Source organism: Quercus robur, chromosome 7, assembly GCF_932294415.1.
Source record: "Quercus robur chromosome 7, dhQueRobu3.1, whole genome shotgun sequence".
Lineage (NCBI taxonomy): Eukaryota > Viridiplantae > Streptophyta > Magnoliopsida > Fagales > Fagaceae > Quercus > Quercus robur.
The window spans coordinates 34344775-34370975 of NC_065540.1; the positions used below are offsets into that span (position 1 = coordinate 34344775).

Sequence of the window (26201 nt, forward strand, 5' to 3'; positions counted from 1 at the left end):
GGATTGATTGTAACTACACGATAAACTTTACCATTTTATAAGGTTAATGGAAAGAAAGTTTTATTAAAATAATATGATAGTGGAGGTTCCTATCACAAAAAATAGGGAAAAAAAAAAAGTTTGACAGTGGAGGAACCACCAAAATATGCGTGTTATTATTTGGGGTCAGGGAAAGAGAAAAAGCCTAAAGAAATTGTTACACTCTAATTTTACATGAATTAGACCAGTGGCGTATCTAAGGAGGTTATTGATATTTGATACACTCTAATTTTTCATGTATTAAACCTATGGCAGTTTGGCAGATCTAAAGAGGGGCTAGGGGACCATGGGTCCCTCCCTTCTAGGATGGCAAAATCGGATACTATTACGTATAAAATGTAAATTGCCCTTTTTTTTTCTTTATTGTGAAGCACTTTTTTTTTTTTTACAATTCATTCATTTTAGACTTTTTGGTTTTTGTACTTAATAACTTACTTAGATGAATATTTATGATGTGATCCCACATTTGATTCTAAAATTAAAAAATAAAACTCTTTAAAAATAAATAATTTAGGACATGTGGCGCAAAATTGGAACTCTAATTTGAATTTCAGTCAGTTTCACCTATTATTATATATATAGATATATATATATTATCTTATTATAGGCTTTTTTTAATATTATATTATATAATTACATTAGATCAAGTAGCATGTAATATCATTCAATTTAATGAGACATATGGTTTTGTTTAACTGCACACCAATAGAAAGCTTTAAAAAATAAAAAAAAATTAGAAGCATCTATCGACCATGGGGATTCTAACAACCATCTGACAGTCCACTATAACTTCACGTGTTTTTTTATCCAAACTGGGATAAATTCAGTAAGTTTAGTGTCACAATAATTTTTACTATTTTAGTCACAAGTTGTCTATGTGGCGAGTTGCAGGCAATGAAAATGAAATGATGGGTTTATCTGAGTCTATGATTCTACTATTCACAAGTCGTCATGTGACAAAATTATGATAAAGTTGTAGAATTAGTTATGATACTAGACTTACTCGATAAATTTAATAGTTAGTACTTAGTACAGCATGTGGCCTAGTTTAACTATTCTACCTAACTTGCTGTGGGTCCAGGGTAAATACTAAATTGTGCTTGATTATGACATACTTGGAATACCGGGTTTGACATCTTAGCTATATTACAAGAGAGATTAACAAAGAAAATTAGTGGATGGTATTTGGGTTTCATTTTCATTTTCCAACACATATTCTAACTCCTTCGACCATGGGAAGTTTCTCATTACTCTCGGCTGCAACAAGAAGGTACGCAATTTTTTTTAGCTATCTTGCCTCAATATGTTTAATTTGTTAATAAAGAACAATCCTCTATTAAAAAAAAAAAAAAAAAAAAAAAAAAAAAAAAAAAAAAAAAAAAAAAAAAAAAAAAACCTCTCTCTCCTTTGACCAAAATGGGCATTTGCCCCTTTCACCCAAAATAAGTAGCAAAATGCTCCTGTTTTGAAACTCGATTTTTAAAAAACTTGAATTAATGAAAATCGAGTTACTTGCAAAATGTTATATGGAACTCGAGTTCCATGTAATTTTTTTTTTTTTTAAGTTTTTTTGCCTATAACTTGATTTTCTAAAAATTGAGTTTTTTTTTTTAAATTTTTTTATTGAAACTCGATTTTTAGAAAATTGAGTTTAAAACAGGGGCATATGTCTAAATAGTTTCAAAACAGTGACATTTTGCTACTTGTTTTGGGCGAAAGAGGCAAATGCCCATTTTGGCCCTCTCTCGATAAATACTTTTTCTATTTGTTTTGTTAGACACTGCATCCATTAACCATGGACTGTAGCAAATATTTTGTGCAATTATGCCATCTAAAATATGATGAATAATATAAGTGAGGGATAACATTTTGTGAAAATGTGACAGGCTTGAAGGAAAAGTGGCACTAATCACTGGTGGGTCTAGCGGCATTGGTGAGTCCACTGCAAGACTCTTCTCCAAACCTGGAGCAAAAGTTGTAATTGCTGACATCCAAAATGAATTGGGTCACTCTGTATACAAAGAACTAAATCCTCAATCTAAATCCTTTGTCCATTGTGATGTTACTAAAGAAACAGATGTAGAAAATGCAGTTAATCATGCTATTTCCAAGTATGGTAAGTTAGAAATTATGTACAACAATGCTGGTATAGTTGGAGTAGCCAAACCCAACATCCTTGACAACACCAAGGCTGAATTTGAGCAAGTGGTTAGTGTCAACCTTACTAAATATCTCGAAGATATAAATAAAGGATTCCTCTTCCACGTGAATCAGTCTCTACTAGGCAATATAAAAAAGAAATATATCTCATATATATAGTCTAGCATCTTTTTATGATCTATATTATCTTATTTTATTTTTAAAATTGATAATTGTGGCTAGTTATTGTTTATTTGATAATTATTCCTATTAGTTACTCTCAATTTTAACAATGCTTGAATGTGTAAAGATGAAAAGTTTAAAAACTTACCAAAGAGGAAATGAACAAATTATTTTGAAAAAAGCTCATTTTCTCCCTAATTGAGAGGTATTGCCGTATTTAACACAATCTTTTCGTGCGCCCCTGTAAGTGGCAGTGCAACACAAAAAACTTTTCTCCAGTAAAAGGAAATAGAAATGGAGTATGAGACAAACAATGCATTTTTATCATGCTGGAATGATTATATTAAAATAATATCCTAGTGAATTTAATTGAGTCATGATGGATTGATTGTAACTACACGATAAACTTTACCATTTTATAAGGTTAATGTAAAGAAAGTTTTATTAAAATAATATGATAGTGGAGGTTCCTATCACAAAAAATAGGGAAAAAAAAAATAAGTTTGACAGTGGAGGAACCACCAAAATATGCGTGTTGTCATTTGGGGTCAGGGAAAGAGAAAAAGCCTAAGGAAATTGTTACACTCTAATTTTTCATGTATTAAACCTATGGCAGTTTGGCAGATCTAAAGAGGGGCTAGGGGACCATGGGTCCCTCCCTTCTAGGATGGCAAAATCAGATACTATTACGTATAAAATGTAAATTGCCCATTCTTTTTATTTATTGTGAAGCACTTTTTTTTTTTTTAACAATTCATTCATTTTAGACTTTTTGGTTTTTGTACTTAATAACTCACTTAGATGAATATTTATGATGTGGTCCCACATTTGATTCTAAAATTAAAAAATAAAACTCTTTAAAAATAAATAATTTAGGACATGTAGCGCAAAATTGGAACTCTAATTTGAATTTCTGTCAGTTTCACCTATTATTATATATATAGATATATATATATATATATATATTATCTTATTATAGGCTTTTTTTAATATTATATTATATAATTACATTAGATCAAGTAGCATGTAATATCATTCAATTTAATGAGACATATGGTTTTGTTTAACTGCACACCAATAGAAAGCTTTAAAAAATAAAAAAATTTAGAAGCATCTGTCAACCATGGTGATTCTAACAACCATCTGACAGTCCACTATAACTTCACGTGTTTTTTTATCCAAACCAAGATAAATTCAGTAAGTTTAGTGTCACAATAATTTTTACTATTTTAGTCACAAGTTGTCTATGTGGCAAGTTGCAGGCGGTGAAAATGAAATGATGGGTTTATCTGAGTCTATGATTCTACTATTCACAAGTCGTCATGTGACAAAATTATGATAAAGTTGTAGAATTAGTTATGATACTAGACTTACTCGATAAATTTAATAGTTAGTACTTAGTACAGCATGTGGCCTAGTTTAACTATTCTACCTAACTTGTTGTGGGTCCAAGGTAAATACTAAATTGTGCTTGATTATGACATACTTGGAATACCAGGTTTGACATCATAGCTATATTACAAGAGAGATTAACAAAGCAAATTAGTGGATGGTACTTGAGTTTCATTTTCATTTTCCAACACATATTCTAACTCCTTCGACCGTGGGAAGTTTCTCATTACTCTAAATTGCAGCAAGAAGGTACGCAATTTTTTTTAGCTATCTTGCCTCAATATGTTTAATTTGTTAATAAAGAACAATCCTCTATTAAAAAAATAATTAAAAAAAAAAAAACCTCTCTCTCCTTTGATCAAAATGGGCGTTTGCCCCTTTCACCCAAAATAAGTAGCAAAATTCCCATGTTCTGAAACTATCTAGCAAAATGCCCCTGTTTTGAAACTCGATTTTTAAAAAACTCGAATTAATGAAAATCGAGTTACTTGCAAAATGTTATATGGAACTCGAGTTCCATGTATTTTTTTTTTTTTTTTAAGTTTTTTTTGCCTATAACTCGATTTTTAGAAAATCAAGTTTAAAACAGGGGCATATGTCTACATAGTTTTAGAACAGGGACATTTTGCTACTTGTTTTGGGCGAAAGAGGCAAATGCCCATTTTGGCCCTCTCCCGGTAAATACTTTTTCTATTTGTTTTGTTAGACACAGCATCCATTAACCATGGACTATAGCAAATATTTTGTGCAATTATGCCATCTAAAATATGATGAATAATAAAAGTGAGAGATAACATTTTGTGAAAATGTGACAGGTTTGAAGGAAAAGTGGCACTAATCACTGGTGGGTCCAGCGGCATTGGTGAGTCCACTACATGACTCTTCTCTAAACATGGAGCAAAAGTTGTAATTGCTGACGTCCAAGATGAATTGGGTCACTCTGTATACGAAGAACTAAATCCTCAATCTAAATCCTTTGTCCATTGTGATGTTACTAAAGAAACAGATGTAGAAAAAGTTTCTCACGTTGGCTAGGGTTTTCTCTCTAAGCCGCACGTAGAATATTGTCCCTAACCTAGTTTAGGGTTTTTGTTCCCTTCACGTCTACGAACGGATAGGACGGTGAGTGTAATCTTAGTTGTAGGATACAGTTTATTCCTGTTCCACTGCTAAACATTATATGGCTGGCTTGGAAGATCTGTGGGCTAAGTTTTCTCTCACAGAGGATGAAGAAGGTGGTGCTGATGTGCCGAACCAGGAGGCAGTGGGGGTGCATCATTTGGCCGGGAAGTTTTTCATGAAGAGAGTTTTGAATATCGAAGCAATGTCTCGTACATTCAAACCATTGTGGAGACCAGTCAGTGAGTTGAAGATTCGCGATTCAGGGGACAACATGCTGGTTTTTGAGTTTGAAGATGTGATTGGACCTCGAGAGGGCACTAGAGTATGAGCCTTGGTCATATGATGAAAGCTTAATAGCTTTCCAGAGGGTTTTCGATGTAGAACAGATTCCGCACTTGGTGTATAATCAGGTGACATTCTGGGTGCAGTTACACAACATCCCATTGAATAATTTGAATCGTGAAACTGGTGAAGCTATAGCCCGAGCAATTGGAACGGTGATCCAGGTTGCCGATCCGGAGGACGACGGCGCAGGCGGTGAGTTCTTGAGAGCTCGTGTAGCAATGGATATATCTAAGCCTCTACTACATGTATCGAAACTGAAGTCAGGTGGTAAACAGATTGGGTTGCTGGGATTAAAATATGAACGCCTTCCTAATTTTTGTTATTGGTGCGGTAGAGTCACTCATGGCGAACAGGACTACGAAGTGTGGTTGAAAGGCCGGGGGAAGTTAAGCAGGGATGATCAACAGTATGGGGAGTGGTTGCGAGCGGAACCGGTTCGCCAAAGCAAGAAGACCGTGGCTGTAATTTCAGGCGAGAAGCGAAACCAGCCACCTTGGTGGAGGAAAGGCCAACCGGGTCAAGGGAATGAGTCCTCAATTCCACGCCGGGATAAGGAGAATTATGGCTCTCATTCGGCGATGGAAGCTGAACAATATATGGACAATTTTGGCACGATCGAGTTGGCGCCTAAGCAAGTGGTTGGTGATCAGGGTGATGCTTAGAGCAGTGCTTTCTCCAGAGTGCAAGTTTTGAAACAAGGAAAGTCAATCCAAGTGGAGAGGTTGGAGGAACAGGTTGTTGGGCTATCTCTTTAGGAACATGATACTCCACCTTGCAGAGCTAAGCCCATTGATTCTCCACGGCAGTCCCAAGTACAATCAAGGCCGGTTCTTAATCCTATCCCACTCCAAGATTGTACTAACACAGTTACTAAGACAAACTCCCATGCATCAGTCAGAACTTGGAAGAAGTTAGCCCGCGAAACAGGTATTACAGTTCCAAACTCTTCCTCTATGACTGTTGATAGAAGACGTAGTATTGATGTAGTAGATAGAGGGAAAGGAAAAAATTTTGCATGGTTGGTGGTAGTTCCCATGACAAAGAAAATATGAAGGTGGTGGCTGGTCCCCAGCACCATCGAGCCCAATGAGTTGCCTTAGCTGGAACTATCGTGGGCTTGGGAACCCACAGACAGAAGAGGAGTTAGTTACGTTGGTACATAACAAAGGTCCCATGCTGATTTTCTTAATGGAAACGAAGGTTAAGAAATCAGTTTTAGTCAGAATTGGTAGAAAGATGCAATATAATAATTGTTTTGAGGTTCCTCGCCATAATACTGGGGGTGGTTTGGCTTTATTTTGGGCTACTGATTCTAATGTAGATGTTCAGTCTTTTTCAGATAATCACATTGATGCCATTATTGACCATGGAGTTGATGACGCTTGGCGGTTCACAGGTTTCTACGGAGACCCTAAGACCGCCAACTAGGAAAACTCCTGGTCCATGCTCAGAAGATTGAGTACCCGGTTCACTCTCCCTTGGGTGTGTATTGTTGATTTTAACGAAATCTTGTATGCAGATGAGAAATAGGGTTGGCTGGATAGACCAGAAAGACAAATGCTAGGCTTTCGTGATGCTCTTGATTTTTGCAGGTTGAAGGACTTGGGCTACACTGGCTATCCATTTACTTGGTGTAACCGACGCCCTGGTAATTAGAATGTGTGGATTCGATTAGATAGAGGGGTAGCTACTATTGACTGGATTCTAAAATTCCCGTCTTCCAGAATACATCATCTAGATGCTTTCCACTCTGATCACAAACCTATTCTTCTAAGCCCCGACATAGAAGCTAATAGGTTTTATAAAAAGGGGCACCCATTCCGGTTTGAAGCCATGTGATTGAAGGATAGATCATGTGAAGAGGTCATCCGTGTCTCCTGGGGAGTTGAAATGACACAACCCACGGCTTGGGGATTCAATAGCAAAGTTTTGGCTTGTCAGTCAAATCTCAGAGAGTGGAACAAAAAAACCTTTGGCCATGTGAGAAATTCTTTGAAGAAAAAATTAGCAGAGTTGAAATCTGAAGAGGAAAGTGGGGGATACAGAAATAATCCTTTAAGAATCCAAGGGTTAAGAGAGGAGACTCAGAAGTTACAAGCCAAGGAAGAATGTATGTGGAAGCAAAGATCCAGAAACAGATGGCTTAAAGAAGGGGACCGGAACACAAGCTACTTCCATTGTAGAGCTAATCAAAGAAACCGGAGAAATTTGATGACAGGCCTAGAAGATGACAATGGCACTTGGATTGAGGATGAGGCCGGTATGGGGAAAGTGGTGGCGGGGTATTTTGAGCAAATTTTCACTAGCTCAAACCCGAGTGGTTTTGATCATATTCTGAGTGGAATTCAAAGTATTGGTGAGGTAGACTTGATTGAGCAGTTGGAAGGAGATTTCCAGGCATGTGAGGTTAAAGAAGTTCTCAACCAAATGGCCCCCCTCACTACTCCAGGCCCGGATGGTATATTCCCTATTTTCTATAAGTCTTTCTGGCATATTATAGGGGAAGATGTGTCTACTGTTGCTCTTCGTGCACTGAACTCAGGTATTCTCCCAGATTCCATAAATACTACCTTCATCACCCTCATACCAAAAATAAAAAATCCCAGGAAAGTTTCTGACTTCAGACCCATAAGTTTATGTAATGTTTTTTATAAATTTATTGCTAAAGTTGTGGCTAACCAGTTGAAAAAGTTTCTAGCTAACGCTGTTCCAGATTCTCAGAGTGCATTCCTTTCAGGTAGATTGATCTCAGATAATATACTAGTGGCTTTTGAGACCCTCCATTATTTGAAGAGAAAAACACAAGGCAAAATGGTGTATATGGCTCTTAAGTTGGATATGAGCAAAGCTTACGACAGGATGGAGTGGGATTTTTTGGAGGTACTTATGCAGCATTTAGGGCTTGGTGAGAAAATGAGGAAACTTATTATGTCATGCCTGAGGTCTGTGTCTTATTCTATCCTCCTAAATGGTCAGCCTGTGGACTGTATCAAGCCCTCTAGGGGGCTGCGCCAGGGTGATCTGCTATCACCATACTTGTTTCTCTTGTGTGCAATGGGGTTACAAGGCTTAGTGCAAAAAGCTGAGATGGAGTGGAGTTTAAAGGGTGTAGCAATCTGTAGACATGGCCCTCGAGTATCACACTTATTCTTTGCAAATGATAGTGTCCTCTTTTGTCGTGCCATTGAATGCCAAAGGGTTTTGGATATTTTGGCTGTCTATGAAAGGGGAACGGGTCAAAAAATTAATAGAGAGAACACAAATATCTTCTTTAGCTCAAATACTAGTCACCAAACCCAAACTCGCATCCAGCAGTTATTGGGAATCCCGGCAATCAGACAATATGAAAAATATCTGGGCTTGCCTGCACTAGTGGGGAGGGCAAAAAAGAGAAGCTTTATTTATATAAAAGAGAGGGTGTGGAAGAAACTAAAGGGGTGGAAAGAAAAACTTCTATCTGTTGCGGGCAAGGAGGTTCTTATAAAAGCTGTTATTCAAGCCATTCCAACCTACACTATGAGCTACTTCAAGCTTCCAAAAGGGCTAATAAAAGAACTAGAAGTCCTTATAAGAAAATTTTGGTGGGGCTACACGATGATTCAAGGAAGGTTCATTGGGTAAGTTGGGAAAGGTTAAGTGAAGCTAAAGAAGTTGGTGGCATGGGTTTCAAAGAAATCGAGAAATTTAATGACGCCCTACTCGCCAAACAAGTTTGGAGGATGCTGCATAATCCGGACTCATTGTGCTTTCGAGTCTTCAAAGCCTGTTTCTTTCCTAATTGCTCTATTCTAGATGCAAAAGAATCCAATTCCGGGTCCTATGCATGGAAGAGTATCCTTGGTGCTAGAGATGTGATAAAAAAGGGTATGGTTTGGCGCATTGGGAATGGTCAAACAGCTCGGATTAAGGAGGATAAGTGGCTGCCGGTGAAACCTAGTAGAGTAGTCCTTTCCCCCCTCCCTTCTGTGGTGGCTGAATCAAAGGTTAGCTCTCTTATTAATCATGAGTTGAGTGTGTGGAAATCTAAGGAGGTGAACCGTGTTTTTCTACCCCATGAAGCTTCTATGATCCTGGCCATCCCACTAAGCCGGAGACAACCCCCTAATTGTGTCTCTTGGTCATGCACCTGATCTGGAAATTTTAGCACCAGTAGCGCTTACAAATTGCTGGCTGCATTGGCTTCATCAGATCGTGCTAGTTCAAGCAACCAGGCTAGTCAAAGTGGTTTTTGGAAAAGGTTATGGAAGATGCAGGTGCCCAACAAAATCAAACACTTTGTTTGGAGGGTGTGTAACAATGCCCCTCCCACAAAATGTAATTTGAAGCGAAGGCATATAGCTGATTCGGATGTTTGCGACCTGTGCAATGATGCTCTGGAAGATGCTTTCCATGCTCTCTGTTTTTACAGTCAAGTTGCTCCTGTATGGCTAACCCACCATTGGTTCCAATCCATGATTTCCCCCCCCCCCCCCCCCCCCTCCCCTAAGTTTTAGAGATTTACTTAACAAGTTTATGCAGGTTGATGATGAGTTCAGACCGGAGATGTTCTCAATAATCTCTTGGAGCCTATGGAATAGACGGAATGCCCTCTGTTTTGGACGTGAAGCTCTTCCTATTGCAAAAGTCAGTTCTGCCGCTTGCACTCTGCTCCACGATTTCATCAACAGTCAAATACCAGATGCTCCACCTGTTCGGCCTGTTGTGCAACACCAGCGACGTCCTCCAGAACAAGACTTAGTGAAGGTGAACTTCGACGCTGCCCTTTTCAAACACCAGAACTCAACTGGAATCGGTGCTATTGTGCGAGATTGGCGAGGCACAAACCTGGGTGCTCTGTCCATGCCGGTTTCGCTTTCTTCAACAATTGCGAAAATGGAAGCTCTTGCTTGTCTCGGAGCTGTTCAATTTTCTGCTGATCTTGGTCTTCAATGCGTGATATTTGAAGGTGATTCGACCACTATAATCTTTGCAGTTTCCCAAGGATCTTCAGTGTTGGCATCGTTTGGTAATATCATAGATGATGTAAGGCACTTGCTGCCCAGTTTTTCTGTTGTTAGTTTTACTCATGTTCACCACTCGGGCAATGTAGTTGCAGATGCGCTTGCAAAAAAAGCCTCTTCCATGGGTGGCTATCACATTTGGATGGACACTCTGTCCTTAGATATTGTCGAGTTGGTCAATTTTGATGTTCATTAACATTCTGCTTCAATAAAGTCCCAGACTTGGAGTCTGGTTTCTCAAAAAAAAAAAAAAGAAACAGATGTAGAAAATGCAGTTAATCATGCTATTTCCAAGTATGGAAAGTTAGAAATTATGTGCAACAATGCTGGTATAGTTGGAGTAGCCAAACCCAACATCCTTGACAACACCAAGGCTGAATTTGAGCAAGTGGTTAGTGTCAACCTTACTAAATATCTCGAAGATATAAATAAAGGATTTCTCTTCCACGTGAATCAGTCTCTACTAGGCAATATAAAAAAGAAATATATCTCATATATATAGTCTAGCATCTTTTTATGATCTATATTATCTTATTTTATTTTTAAAATTGATAATTGTGGCTAGTTATTGTTTATTTGATAATTATTCCTATTAGTTACTCTCAATTTTAACAATGCTTGAATGTGTAAAGATGAAAAGTTTAAAAACTTACCTAAGAGGAAATGAACAAATTATTTTGAAAAAAGCTCATTTTCTCCCTAATTGAGAGGTATTCCCGTATTTAACACAATCTTTTCGTGCGCCCCTGTAATTGGCAGTGCAACAAAAAAAACTTTTCTCCAGTAAAAGGAAATAGAAATGGAGTATGAGACAAACAATGCATTTTTATCATGCTGGAATGATTATATTAAAATAATATCCTAGTGAATTTAATTGAGTCATGATGGATTGATTGTAACTACACGATAAACTTTACCATTTTATAAGGTTAATGGAAAGAAAGTTTTATTAAAACAATATGATAGTGGAGGTTCCTATCACAAAAAATAGTGAAAAAAAAAAGTTTGACAGCGGAGGAACCACCAAAATATGCGTGTTATCATTTGGGGTCAGGGAAAGAGAAAAAGCCTAAGGAAATTGTTACACTCTAATTTTACATGTATTAGACCAGTGGCGTATCTAAGGAGGTTATTGATATTTGATACACTCTAATTTTTCATGTATTAAACCTATGGCAGTTTAGCAGATCTAAAGAGGGGTTAGGGGACCATGGGTCCCTCCCTTCTAGGATGGCATTACGTATAAAATGTAAATTGTCCCTTTTTTTTATTTATTGTGAAGCATTTTTTTTTTTTTTTTACAATTCATTCATTTTAGACTTTTTGGTTTTTATACTTAATAACTCACTTAGATGAATATTTATGATGTGGTCCCACGTTTGATTCTAAAATTAAAAAATAAAACTCTTTAAAAATAAATAATTTAGGACATGTGGCGCAAAATTGGAACTCTAATTTGAAATTCTAATTTGAATTTCTATCAGTTTCACCTATTATCTATATATATATATAAAACCGAAGCCTCTGCTAGCACCACAATTTTCCACGTCAGCACAATATTTAAAAAATAAAAAATAAAAATAAAAACATTATAACACCTCAAAACCCTAGCAACCTTACCCTCAAAACCCTAGCCACCTTACCTCTCTCTCAAGTTAAGAAATATAAAGCCACAGTTTCTGCAAACTCTCCCTCTCCAAACGTAAATATCAAATCCAACCATTTTAATTTCTCTTTATATTTTTGAGGCTTCTATAGAGTTATAGTGAGTTATGCTGATTTTGTTTTGTGTGTGTGTATAGATGGTCATAATACTCCGGTATTCCAAGAGAAGTTTGTGTTTTCGTTAATTGAAGGCCTTAGAGAGATAAGTGTTGCAGTTTGGAACAGCAATACAAAAGACAATTTCATTGGTAGCGGAAAGTAATTACTTTGTCTCATATTTTTGTTTTTTGAATTGATTTTGTGTGCTTTTTAGACCCTTTTGGATCAATTTTGTTAATTGGATGTGTTTTTTTTTTTGTTTTTTTTTTTTTTTTTTAGGGTCCAATTGGGGAAGGTTCTTTCAAAGGGTTACGACGACCGCACTTGGTGTCTGTATACTAATAGTGGGGGGTAAGTGCTATAAATTACTAACCCTTTTAAGTGTATAATATGTTTTTAAAATTATCTATAATATTTTTTCCTCCGAAAATTTTATCTCTTTAATTTTATTATATTATGTTTCTTAAGCTATTGACAGATTTTCTTTATTTCTTATTTTCAATAATAAATCATTTTATTGCAATACCAGTAATTGTTTGAGAAATCCAATATGTTCATATCTCTATAGAATAGAGAATACTAGAAGCCAATTTTATTACAACTACTTAAATTGAGTTGACTTAATTTCGTACAATTACAAAGTATAGCATGAAAGATAATGGAATTAATTGTTGTAATTTTTATTTTCTTTCCATGTTTTGAATTTCCATGTTTTTATTATTGATGAGAAATTAAGGCTCAGTTATACAATATGTGTAAATTCTTCAGAAGGCTACTTTAAATAGTAAGTCAATGCGTCTCTTACATTTGGGTATTAGTTAGAATTATTTTCAAATGATTGTACCAATAAAAGTAAATGTGTATAAGTTTTGTTTAACTATTCCGTGCATCGCACGGGTTAGCGACTAGTTATTATATATATATATAGATATATAGATTATCTTATTATATGCTTTTTAAAAATATTATATTATATAATTACATTAGATCAAGTAGCATGTAATATCATTCAATTTAATGAGACATGTGGTTTTGTTTAACTGCACACCAATAGAAAGCTATAAAAAATAAAAAATTTAAAAGCATCTATTGACCATGGGGATTCAAACAGCCAGATCCACCATGCGGATTCTAACAACCATCTGACAGTCCACTATAATTTCACGTGTTTTTTTATCCAAATCGGGATAAATTTAGGAATAAAGTTTCTCTCCAAACTAGTTTGGAGAGAAACTCTTCAAACTTCTCATACATTTCTTTTTTAGTTTGGGGAGAAACTCTTCAAACTTCTCATACATTTCTTTTTTGGGCGTGAATTTTGAAAATCTAACCGTTAAATTTCATGTTCCTTATGTTCTTAACATACGTATCAAATTTCGTTCAAATTGGATGTTATTTATTATTTGATCAATAAACTTATTTTTTATATACAACTTTAGATCATAAAAACTTGAAATTATAACATTTATTTGATGACATAGCAATTGATCTTTAATCTTCTTGAAATTTTGTAAGCATTAAGAATGTAATAAAAACATGCAATCTAATGGTAAGATTTTCAAAATTCACACTCAATATAAAGATATATGATGAGTTTGTAGGTTTTCTCTCCAAACTAGTTTGGAGAGAAACTTTGTTAAACTTTGTTCTAAATTTAGTAAGTCTAGTGTCACAGCAATTTTTACCATTTTGGCCACAATTTTTCTATGTAGTGAGTTGTAGATGGTGAAAATGAAACAATGAGTCCATCTGGGTCTATGATTTCACTATTCACATAACATTATGTGACAAAAATTGTGATAAAATTGTAAAATTAGTTATGATACCAGACTTACTCGTTAAATTTAGTAGGAAGTACTTAGTACGGCATGTGGCCCAGTTTAACTATTCTACCTAACTTGCTGTGGGTCTAGGGTATATACTATTCTACCTAACTTGCTGTGGGTCTAGGGTATATACTATTCTACCTAACTTGATTATGACATACTTGGAATACTGGATTTGACATCTCAGCTATATTACAAGAGAGATAACAAAGCAAATTGGTGATGGTATTTGGGTTTCATTTTCATTTTTCCAACACATATTCTAACTCCTTCGACCATGGGAAGTTTCTCATTACTCTCGGCTGCAGCAAGAAGGTATGAACTTTTTTTTAGCTATCTTGCCTCAATATGTTTAATTTGTTGAAGAACAATACTCTATGGGAAAAAAAAAAAAAAAATCCTCTCTCTCCTGGTAAATACTTTTTCTATTTGTTTTGTTGGACACTGCATCCATTAACCATGGACTGTAGCAAATATTTTCTGCAATTATGCCATCTAAAATATGCTGAATAATAAAAGTGAGAGATAATATCTTGTAAAAATGTGACAGGCTTGAAGGAAAAGTGGCGCTAATCACTGGTGGGTCTAGCGGCATTGGTGAGTCCACTGCAAGACTCTTCTCTAAACATGGAGCAAAAGTTGTAATTGCTGACATCCAAGATGAATTGGGTCACTCTGTATGCGAAGATTTAAATCCTCAATCTACATCCTTTGTCCATTGTGATGTTACTAAAGAAACAGATGTAGAAAATGCAGTTAACCATGCTGTTTCCAAGTATGGTAAGTTAGACATTATGTACAACAATGCTGGTATAGCTGGGGTACCCAAACCCAACATCCTTGACAACACCAAGGCTGAATTTGAGCAAGTGGTTAGTGTCAACCTTGTAGGTGCTTTCCTTGGCACCAAACATGCAGCCCGTGTGATGATTCCAGCTAAAAAAGGTAGTATAATCAATACTGCTAGTGTATGTTCAATCATAGGAGGAGTTGCAACTCATGGCTACACAAGCTCAAAACATGGTTTGGTTGGATTAATGAGAAATACAGCAGTGGAGCTTGGACAGTTTGGAATTCGTGTGAATTGCGTGTCACCTTATGTGGTTGTTACACCTTTGGCAAAGGATTTCTTGAAGCTAGATGATGATGGAGTTAATCGTGTTTATTCCAACCTCAAGGGTGTAGTTCCCCAGCCAGAGGATATAGCCGAGGCTGTTCTCTATCTCGGAAGTGATGAGTCAAAATATGTGAGTGGACATAACATTGTCATAGATGGAGGCTTCACCATTGTAAATATAGGCCTTTGTATGTTTGCACAGTCTTAATAAATAAAAGGAAAATTATTAGTTTACATTGAGCTATCAATGTAAGATTTACATTGTACACTAAACAAATGTGTACACTACTATACATTTTTTTGCATATGTGTACAATATTGTACGTCTTTTGCAAATATGTATAATGTTGTACACTTTTATTTAGTGTACAATGTAAATCTTACGTTAATAGTACAATATAAACCAATAAATGTCCTAATAAAATGGGGAGTCTAAATAATAAATTTACATGCTCTTTTCTTTTTGTATTGCGATGGGGGCCAAGTGGAATGAACGTTTGTTAGGCTTTGTAAAATTTTTGTTGTATTGTTGATGCGTGTAGCATGACTCTAAATAAATTATAAAAATGGACAAATTTTATTAAGGGACTGTTAAAACAACTGGTAGCCATTAAGAATGGTGTTGGTGCATTTTTTGTGCTTTTGGGTCAAGGTTTCTATAGATAGGGGTGGAGAGTTGGGCCTGGTTCTCTTTGCATGATACACCTAGGAACCAATCTGGGCACAAAATAATAATAATAATCCTCAAAATTCAAATATATATATATATATATATATTCATAGATATATATATATAGCAAAATAATGATTAGTTCAAAATGAAACTTACAGTACATAATTACAGAAAGTAACAAAAGTTTCAATAGACGTAATTAAGAGAAATAGTGTTCTCAATAGGATGTTGACTAAAAATATCTCAACCGCAACTGACACAACCTTATTACCAAATAAGACTATAAAGTTATATGGTTTGGAGCAGGAGCGGAGGTATGTATAAGGGTGGGGGGCCATATACCCCAAAATTTTGAAATTTTTTTAAATATATATACAATTATTATAATGTTTTCAAAATTTAGTCTACAAAAATAAGAGTTGGCCCCCCCAAATATTTGAATTAGTCCAATAATGTTCTAAAAAAAATAATAGGTCTAATAGTTATGAGATATAACTTTATTTTTCACGATTCTATTTTTTATTGTAAAATATGCTCTTAAATCTGTTAAATATTTGATAAAGTTTGGTGTCAAACATGTTCGAATCTATCTTTTTCAACCCATTATGCGACGATTAACAAGTCATACTCATTAAAAAAAATTAAATTTTGTCACCAAAACTACACATTAAATGTGTCTTTAGTTGCCACATAGTGGATTAAAGCAAGGTAGCTTTAAATATGTTTGGAGCCTAACAAGTCATTTTCATTAATTATGATTAGGCTCACAAGCAAACTCTAACTCACCCAACACTCACATATCCAACTAATAACCATTAAGTTACAGAACTAAACTACAGTAAGCAGTGAATGAAGCAGGAGATAAAGGACAAGTCGTTTACTCATTCAAAACATCAAAATGCTCTTCACGTTTTGCTCTCTTTATTCTTTGGTAAACTCACTCCATGAAAAGAGACACCAGACTAGCCAAAATGCCTTCCACTTCCAGTCTCTCTTTTCTCCACCACCGATTTTCAAAAAACTACTGCTACGTGCTCATTGAGTTAGACTTTATGTACACCGTGATTAGTGGTGAAGAATGAGAACCTCTTTTTATAACACTCCTCCAAACTTTTTATAATTATCCAACAAAGAAGAAAGAAACACAACAATAATGGCCAGCGCTGAGCGCCCTCAGCCTGCTACTAACACTTCTCATTTTTTTCATCCCTTCTCTTTGTTGTCCTGAAGATCAAAAACAAGCCCTTCTCCAGCTTAAATCCTCACTCATCAAAACTACTAGTTCTCTTTCATTAGAAAGCCGACTGATTGACTTAGAGTCATGGAATTCCAGCTCAGATTGTTGCAACTGGGACAGGGTCATTTGTAGTACTCGTTTTCATTCAAGGACTGTGATTGCTCTATATCTTGACAACCTTCTCTCTATGCAATCTATAGAGACCATAGTGGTGACTTCCACCATCTTGACACCACTCTTTCACATTAGAAGCTCGATGCTTCTTGACATGGCAGGGAATCAAATACAAGGTGAATTACCAGGCTTTGCCAATTTAAGCAAATTGGTTGATCTTGATATGAGTAGTAATTCATTCCATGGTATTCTTACCAGGGAAGTGGGCTTCCTTCAAAACTTGCGGGTATTGAACCTGGAAGATAACTCTCTTGGTGGAAATATCCCTAAGGAGATAGGGAACATGACAAAGTTGCGGCAGTTGTACCTTCGCAGCAACAATTTTTTTGGCAAAATTCCATCAGCATTTTCGTATTTGAAGGAGTTGGAAGTATTGGAGTTGAGGGATAATTCCTTGTCAAAGAAGATTCCTAATTTTATTAGCAATCTATCCAACATAACTAGTTTGTCCTTGAGCAACAAGTACACTGGGAGTATTCCATCATCCATGCAGAAATTGGTGAGGTTGGAAACACTTCAATTGGAAAACAATTTGCTCAGTGGAAAAATTCCGTCTTGGTTGTTCAATATAAAGGGCATGACGCATCTTTTTCTTGGAGGAAATAATCTGATTTGGAATAGTGATGCAAAGATAGAGCCGACGCGTATTTTATCTCAATTGTGCATGAAATCTTGTGGTCTTGCTGGAGAAATCCCATATTGGATTTCTAAACTGAAGACTCTTGACTTTTGGACTTCAGTGAGAACAAGCTGGAAGGAATTTTCCCACAATGGCTTGCTGAAATGAAAGTTGGAAGTATAATTATGTCAGATAACAGTCTTACAGGTTCTCTTCCACCCTGTCTCTTCAACTCTAAAAGTTTTTCAATTCTTTCCCTTTCCCGAAATAATTTTTTTGGAGAACTACCAAACAACATTGGTAATACAACTGAAATCTTGATTCTCATGTTGGCTGAAAATAACTTTTCAGGGAAAGCTCCTCACTCTATCTCTAATATATATCGCCTCCAATTACTAGATTTGTCAAGCAATTTATTTTTTGGCAACTTACCAGATTTTAGCTCCAATGTATTCCTCGGGTACATTGACATTTCTTCTAATGAATTCTCAGGTGAAATTCCAACAAAATTTTACCAGGAAATTGAAATTCTTGATTTGGGAAAAAATAGGTTTACTGGCAACTTTCCTAGAAACCTGAGTAATATGAGCCATCTTGAACACCTAGATATCCATGACAACAAAATCAGTGGCGAATTGCCAGAGTTTATTAGCCAAATATCCACCCTTCAAGTCCTAAATTTACGAAACACCACCCTCCAAGGTTCCATCCCTGATGGTATTTCCAATCTTAGTTGCCTTCGAATCCTTGACCTCTCAAGCAATCATCTTGTTGGCAACATTCCTGCAAAGTTTGGAAATCTTCTTGGTATGATTGAAAAACCAAACAAATCATTTTCATCACTCTATAATATTTTCACCATCTCGCTAAAGTATAATGATTTGATAGTGAATAGGAAGAAATCGAAACAAGGTCTGTCAAGCCATAACCTTGAACTCTACTCTTTTGTTAGACTTGTCAATGAACCAACTTTTTGGTGAGATCCCAGCATCATTAGGCAAATTGAATGGTCTAAAACTTCTCAACATCTCACATAACATCCTCCATGGGAATGTACCGATAAGTCTTGGTGACTTAAAGAGGCTAGAGAGTTTGGACTTGTCACATAACAAATTATCAGGCTTAATTCCACAATCACTAGCAAAGTTGCAACAATTGTCTATTTTGGATGTGAGTAACAACAAGCTCACTAGTAAGATTCCAGTTGGTGGTCAAATGGACACCATGAATGATCCAAACTTTTTTGCCAACAATAGTTGTGTGGAATGCAGATTTGAGTTCCATGTCCAAAAGAGCTATCACCAACAAAACCTTTAATGGATGGGAATAAGGAGAGATGGTTCTTATGGGAGGGAGTAGTGATTGGATACTCATTTGGCTTCATCATAGCAGTGGGAATCCTAGATCATACAGGGTATTTTGTTCCTTAACCACTTCCTAAAATCATAGCAGCCAACGAAATGGGCTAGAGGTTCAAATTTCTAGTCTCACACAAGTTATGTTGTTTGTTTTATAGTCAAATATCTAATTCCCGACTTGTAAAGGCTTTCAATTAAGGGTGAAGCTATTGTGTCTAATGTATTTTTGCATTAATTGAACACAATATGATTCGAACACGTGTCCAGTCTTGGACACATGTTTGCATCATATCATGTGCAGAGCAAAAATGCACTAGACACAAACTGTATCCTTCAACTAGACATTGTAACAAATAGCCCTTCATAAGTATCAATAAATTATTTGTGCAATTGAAACATAAATGAAAGTGAGAGGGCAACTACACAGAAATATAACATTATAAATGCAAATATAAAATCGAGGTAAATTGTTCTCTCTCGTCATACCATTTCCTTTTAGTTTTTGTTCCTTTCCTCTCTTTTTTTTTTTTAATTTTAATTTTTTTTTGGCTAAAAGAAAATATATAAAAAGCTCAATCATTGTGTGAATGTGTAGATTGCAATTATTGTCTTCATCACAACTTCTAAGAAGGAATGAATAGCTAGTTCCATAAAGCTTTGTTATAGAACTAACACACTGAAAATTGTTTGGTAAGGTGTTTTAAGCAACAATTTTCAGTGTTTAAACAACATTACACATATTTTTATACACTTTTTTACCCATATATATTTCTAAAAAAATAAATAATATTACTAGAACAGCATTACCAAACAACCTTTTCATCTTTGGGAGAATGGGCTTTAAGCTGAAATATCAAGTAGCCGGACCCACAAGACTGTGCTATAAAATTCCACCACGTATAGTTGTAGTAAATGATGGAATTGTTGTCTAGTTGGCACTTGGCAATCATCATAAGGCTATTGATATTGGATCTAACGGACTTAAGGAGCCCATCAGGGAAGGAATTTGAGGAGATTCATCGAAACGACTGGGATTTTAAAGCCCGTTAGGGAAAATTCATGAGCAGACCCATTCAAATACCACAAGCGTATACCCACTTAAATTTAAACCCACATCACATCCAAATGTCATGGAGATGCTAGTGCTTCTCCATACTTTTCTTTTCTTCTGTATTTTTAATTTTTAATTTTAAGAATCACGCTTTTCCCTTTAAACTTTAATGTTGTCAAAATTTGATGAAGGGAAATAGATAGAATTTTAAATGTTCCCTCGAGTCTCACATCATCAATTATTTACTATTTTTTTAATAGGTTTCATAGAATTTTAATTTATAGTGTCCTCTACCATTAGGCTAAGGTACCAAATGATTTTTGGTATAAACGAGTTCAAACCCCCAATTTCTTATTTGATAACAATAAACTTTATTTGATGATAATAAACTTTTGTAGTTGAGTTAACTGGAACCCACAATTATTTACTTTATTTGACTAAATCATGATTTTTAATGCAATAGGTGAAACTTTATTTATCCTGCAGCCCACTCCTCCCAACTTAATTTTTATATTTAATATTTTAAATATATATATATATATATATATATATTTTTTTTTTTTTTTTTTGGTTTTTGTTTTTAGTTATTCAAGTTTGGGTTGTTTTCATTTTACCCTTTTATGTTTTAAAATTTTTATTTTGGCCCTAAATGTTTGATTGTTTTCAAATTGGTCATTTTGTCCATTTTCATTATTGATCTAATTGTCCATAATGTCTTTTTTTTTTTTCTTACAACAATGAAATTCTTGCATTCCACAACATTTTAAAGCTAATATTTCATTAAATAATAAAACATGTAGGGCAGTTAACGGTCTGATTACTAATAGAAATGGTCAATAAAGCTAATATGAAAACATTATCAAATATGAAAGGTCAAAAGAAAATTTTGAAATATAAAAGCCGAAATGAAAATAACTCAAAACTTTATGGGCCAAAAGTATATTTTACTCTAATTTTTATAACCATCCAACAAAGAACAAAGAACCACAACATTTGAAAAATCTCTAGCCTACTCCTCCCAACTTTTAGTGGACGAAATTGACATGGTGAGAATTACATAAGGAGTGACAAAAATTATAGTTTGGTCATATAAATACTAATTAGAATAAGTCCAACTACACAACTTCTTTTACAAATTGTTGAATTTATAGGTTACGAATCATGAAATAAAAGTGGAGTTGATGAAAAGTAGGCTAACGCAACAATGTAGGCCAACTAGGCGTCTAAGTCCCCCACTACAAAAACCCCTTTCTCCCTTTATAGAAAAGACCCAAATTCTATGATAATAATTTCCTTTAAAAAAATGATATACTATTTTCCCACCTCTAGGTCTCTAACAAGGCCTCCAACATATTAGATAAATAAAAACCTAACTCAATCGAAACCCTAAACGGTTTTTTTTTTTTTTATATTTAAAATGTTGTAAATGTATAAATCATTAATGATAATTAATTTCTCCTAACAATCTAAGAATGTAAACCAATTTCTTACATAGTAAATTGTCAACATTCAGTGATAAACAAAAGGGGGGGTCATGAACCCTCCCAATGACTTTTCAAAAATAATCTCTCCCCCACTATTTTATTATTAAAATCTAAAAACCATGAGTGGCTTTTTGGTAATGACACCCTCCAATTTATTTTTATTCTTGAAAAAAGTAAACACTCATTTAAACTAACATTCACTCCTCCCTATATAACTCATTAATTTGAGATCATATAAAGCATATATTTATAAAAATATAAGTAAATTTCTTTAGTAAAGGTTGTTTTTCTTTTTCAAAAACAAACTCATGTTCATTTGCATTAAGAGAATAAAGGATATAGGAATCCCCCCACCCCACCCCACCCCAAAAGAAGAGAAGATATCATGATTCTATGGTTAAAAGTTTGGGATATAATTTACTTTGTCATTTATAAAAGAAAAAAATATTTATTTATTTATTATCACTATTAAATATATATTTTTATATTACACAGTACACTTTATTCAAATGAAACTCACATTTATTATTTAATTTATATAAATTTATTAATTTGCATCAATTTTATCATTTTTGAAATTATTGTTATCTCAAATGCATTAGTTTTAATTTATTAACCAAAAAAAAATTTTGATTTAAATTTTTTTTTAAATCAATAAAAATATTTTATTAAAAAATAAAGCTTTGTTTTATATATATATATACACACACACATACTCGAAAAACAAGCAAATTTAATTAAACAAATACTCACACATGCTAACAGTCACATATCCAATCAAAAGAAGACATGCATATTAATGAACCATGAGCACTGCATGTGAAGGAAACAAATATCACTGCACGAATTACATCATCTTCCAACAATTAAGTGTCCGTTTGAGAACAGCTTATTTAGCTGAAATTAAAAAAAAAAAATTTGAAAGTAATATAGATAAAGCTAAAACCTAACTGAAACAGTACAGTGAGACCTATGAATAATAGAAAAAATAAGCTGAATAGTAGTAAAAATAAGTTAAATAATAAAAAAAAGCTGGCTTTTTCAGTCAATGTCAAATGCAACCTAAGTTATAGAACTAATTCCTTCTCAAAAAAAAAAAATGATAGAATGAAAAAGCCAATATAGAAGAAAAATTGATCGAATAAAAATTGACCGTTTGATACAGAGGAAAAATGCCCCTTATTGTATCAAGCGGTCATATGTCCCCAAGCCGGGTACTTCTTCTCTAATTCTTATCCAAAAATCTTCCATTTTTAGACTTGGAAATAGTTGGGACTTTTATTTGGGCAATATTGCTGCTATTGCATAAGATTGTATTTATGTTTCTAGAATTTCTAGACATATACTCAAACCAAGAACTTTTTTTTTTTTTTTTTAGAGGAAACGATAGTAAACTTTATTAATAGAGAAACATGATATACAACGGTAAAGAGAAAAAGGGACATGTGACCCCCTCTCTTTTGCAACACTAGCATACGCTAGAGTAACATGATTACATCATAAAGAAAGAAAAAAAAAAAAAAAAAAAAAAAAAAAAAAAAAACTTCAGAATCCAAACTATAGTAAGAAAAGCGAATATTCACTTGGATGCCCAGAAAACCAAAAAAAATGTCAAACGACACCTTCTTAATTTACATGGACATCAAAGTGATGAGTTTTTTTTTTTTTTTTTTTTTGTTTCCATCTTAGGAGTGTCTTCATGCTCAGCATGGTTGCCCTGTAACCTCCGCCAATCCCATAATTGACACAACATCTTGCTCATTCTCCAAAATTCTATGTTTCTTTTCTCCCTTAACAGTCGTAGCCTCCTTATTCATGTTTTCTACTTGGTTCCTTTTTTTCCCAGATTCCACGTCAACAATTGAGGAATTAATAAGAGTCTGAGATCTTGTGGTAAGCCTTTTCCAATTCATCATTGCTTTCGGACTTCCAATTGTAGATTTCTCTCTCTCTCTCTCTCTCTCTCTCTCTCTCTCTCTCTCTCATATGAGAGTTGGGACTTGAAAACCAAAAAATAAATAAAATAGTGTAAGATGTATTGTAAAGTAGTGTGTTAAAATAGATAAAATAATTTTTTTTAATTTGTAAAAATAGCTTCTTTTTTTCCTTTTTTTTTTTTTTTTTAAGATTGTCTGATGTTAGTGCTCTTACAAGAAAATTTAATTGGGCTATTTCATTTTCATGACAAGGTTTATACTTTATAACAACATTATAATTATTATATATTTATCAAAATACACCAACACAATATTTAGTCGTGCTTGATTAGTACAATGTTCAAGCTATTCATCATCACAAGCATTAAGTTCACATGATTAATTCAACACAAGAAAAAGATGTTGCTGGTAGAACTGCAATGTATTGGACTCTAATCCTCCTATAATCATGTTTCAAATTTGCAGAGTGATCAACTGGTCCACTATTAGGCTGTTGACAATTAAACAATCCACAAAGCCATGTACAGAATCTACAGACATATATGGTCAAATTACTTTGTTATTCCCTCAAAATTTCTTGTCATAGATTTCAAAAGAATGCACATTTTCAAAAATATCAGAGCATAATCAATCATCAAAACTATAATTCATTTCAATAATTCAAAAAAGCAATTAAAAAAAAAGTTCTAAAAATGAACAGCATAGATATACAAGGTAGAGCATACTTCAGCAAATTAGGGTGAGCCAGATCAATTATTAGGCTATTCATGTTAATAAAGCACATATACTTAAATAAACAAGCTGAAACAAATTAGTTAATAGGTTATTTAAAACAATAAGGTTGGACTAATATCAGCTTGAAACAAGTTCTGAGTACCCTCTTTAGACATCCTTTTTATGGATTTAGCAAGGCTGAGTTTCCATATTAGCCTCATTCATAACTACTATGCATTGACATTGATTCAAGACCCATGCTTTTTATGAAAGGGCAACATTACAACTTCAAAGTTTACTCTTCACCATACCACTAAATCTTTTATGAAAGGGCAACATTCCAAGTTCATTCACCATACTTATCTATGTTACCTCTCGAGAGTTTCTTTAGCATGTTTCTCAAAAGTGGAAACAAAACATAAGCACAACCCTACATAGCAAGTTGACAAAAAGAATGTGATGTGATTCCAAAAGCACGTAGAAATCAGGTGCTCATATGATACCACCATACCATCCGCATCTTTTCTATACTTCATCAACTACTCAAGAACTTGACCAGAACCAGAGAGTAATGTGCACCTAATTCATATTTCCTCCATACCGAATATAATACCTTGTAGTAAAACTAGCTGAGCATTAAACAGCAAATGGAACGTTCAATGCAAATGATATTCAAATGCATGCTGAGAATAAATCTCTGTTACACTGCCAATAGGAAATCAATCCTTAAGAGACAGAACTCCAAAGTCCCAAAGGCAATCTGTGAAAGCAGCACCCATCAACATAATCAAGCTATGTCAAAGTTAAAAGTTAACTATATCACTAGTAGCTTACTACCACATGTCTTTACAATGGAGTTGTCAACTGTTGACGCACACACACACCAACTTCGCATTAGCTTGACAAGTTAAAGCAAATAAACAATTTTACACTATACAAACTAACCCAAAATTACATTCTTTGTGTTCTAATTTGCATCATGTGTATTAAGTATTAACAAGGCCACAAAATTATCTTACTCTCTCACCTGTGATTTCCGAGTCCAACATAACCACCACCAACTCAAAACTAAATGCTACACTAGGTGGAGCACCAAGATGGCTTAACCAAGCTGAAAAACAAGATATGTCTGTACACGCAAACACAAATCCAACATCACAAATCATCAGAAGAAGAAGGCATTGACACTTGGCACTGTGAGAGCCTTTCTTCAGCAAGCTCAAGCTCTATTTTTGCCATACACAAATGATAATTCAGCTTCTCAATAACTCAACTTGGCAAAGTGAACAAATCGAGAATCTAAAATCCCAAACAACTACACTAAAAACATATAAACACAAATAAAGTCAAAGATAAAAGTAGAATGATGAAGACCATCAATGCATGCAAATGGTGAAAGGAACCAACGAAACAGAAAAGAGCAATTAACACTATAACCCCATTCAAGATAATGCTTTTAATTCAACAATTAAGCAACAATGCAGTTCAAAACAAGTCAACACAAAGCATTCCCGTGCCATTATTACATTTAGATTGAGTCAGTATCAACACGCAATCCGCAATCAAAACTTTCCACTTGCAATTATAGTAAAAGTAAGGCAATATTACCAAACAAATACACTATATAGTAGCAATATGATTCAAAAGAAGTCGACAGTCTTCCCATGCTAGCATTACATTCGAATGAGTCAGCATCAACACAAAATAATGCAATACGCAATCAAAACCTTTATACTTGCAATTATAGTAAAATTAAGACAGCATTATTAAACTAATACACTATATAGTAACAATATGATTCAAAACAAGTCAACGCAATTTGCAATCATAAGCCTTTCTACTTGCAATTATAGTAAAATTTAATCAAAATTACCAAACTAATAGACCATTTATCAAACACAAGCAAGTTGTCCCAAATTCTAATTGAGAATTAATTGTAAAATCAGGGCATCAATAAGAACCACAAAAACTCAAAATAATCATTGGATCTGCGATTATAGATCTAGAATTGGATAAATTTATTATTG

At 34.4% G+C, this 26201-nt stretch overlaps 1 protein-coding gene and 1 pseudogene across 1 annotated transcript; both read left to right on the forward strand.

Annotated features, from left to right (window-relative positions):
• Positions 1–13993: 13993 nt before the first annotated feature.
• LOC126693178 (borneol dehydrogenase, mitochondrial-like) lies at positions 13994–15511 on the forward strand. The gene is made up of 2 exons (XM_050389068.1): positions 13994–14125; positions 14361–15511. The coding sequence occupies exons 1-2, from the start codon at positions 14088–14090 to the stop codon at positions 15133–15135; spliced, it is 813 nt and encodes a 270-aa protein (XP_050245025.1). The 5' UTR covers positions 13994–14087; the 3' UTR covers positions 15136–15511.
• Positions 15512–15892: 381 nt separating this feature from the next.
• Positions 15893–19325, forward strand: LOC126691284 (receptor-like protein 46; annotated as a pseudogene).
• Positions 19326–26201: the final 6876 nt, after the last annotated feature.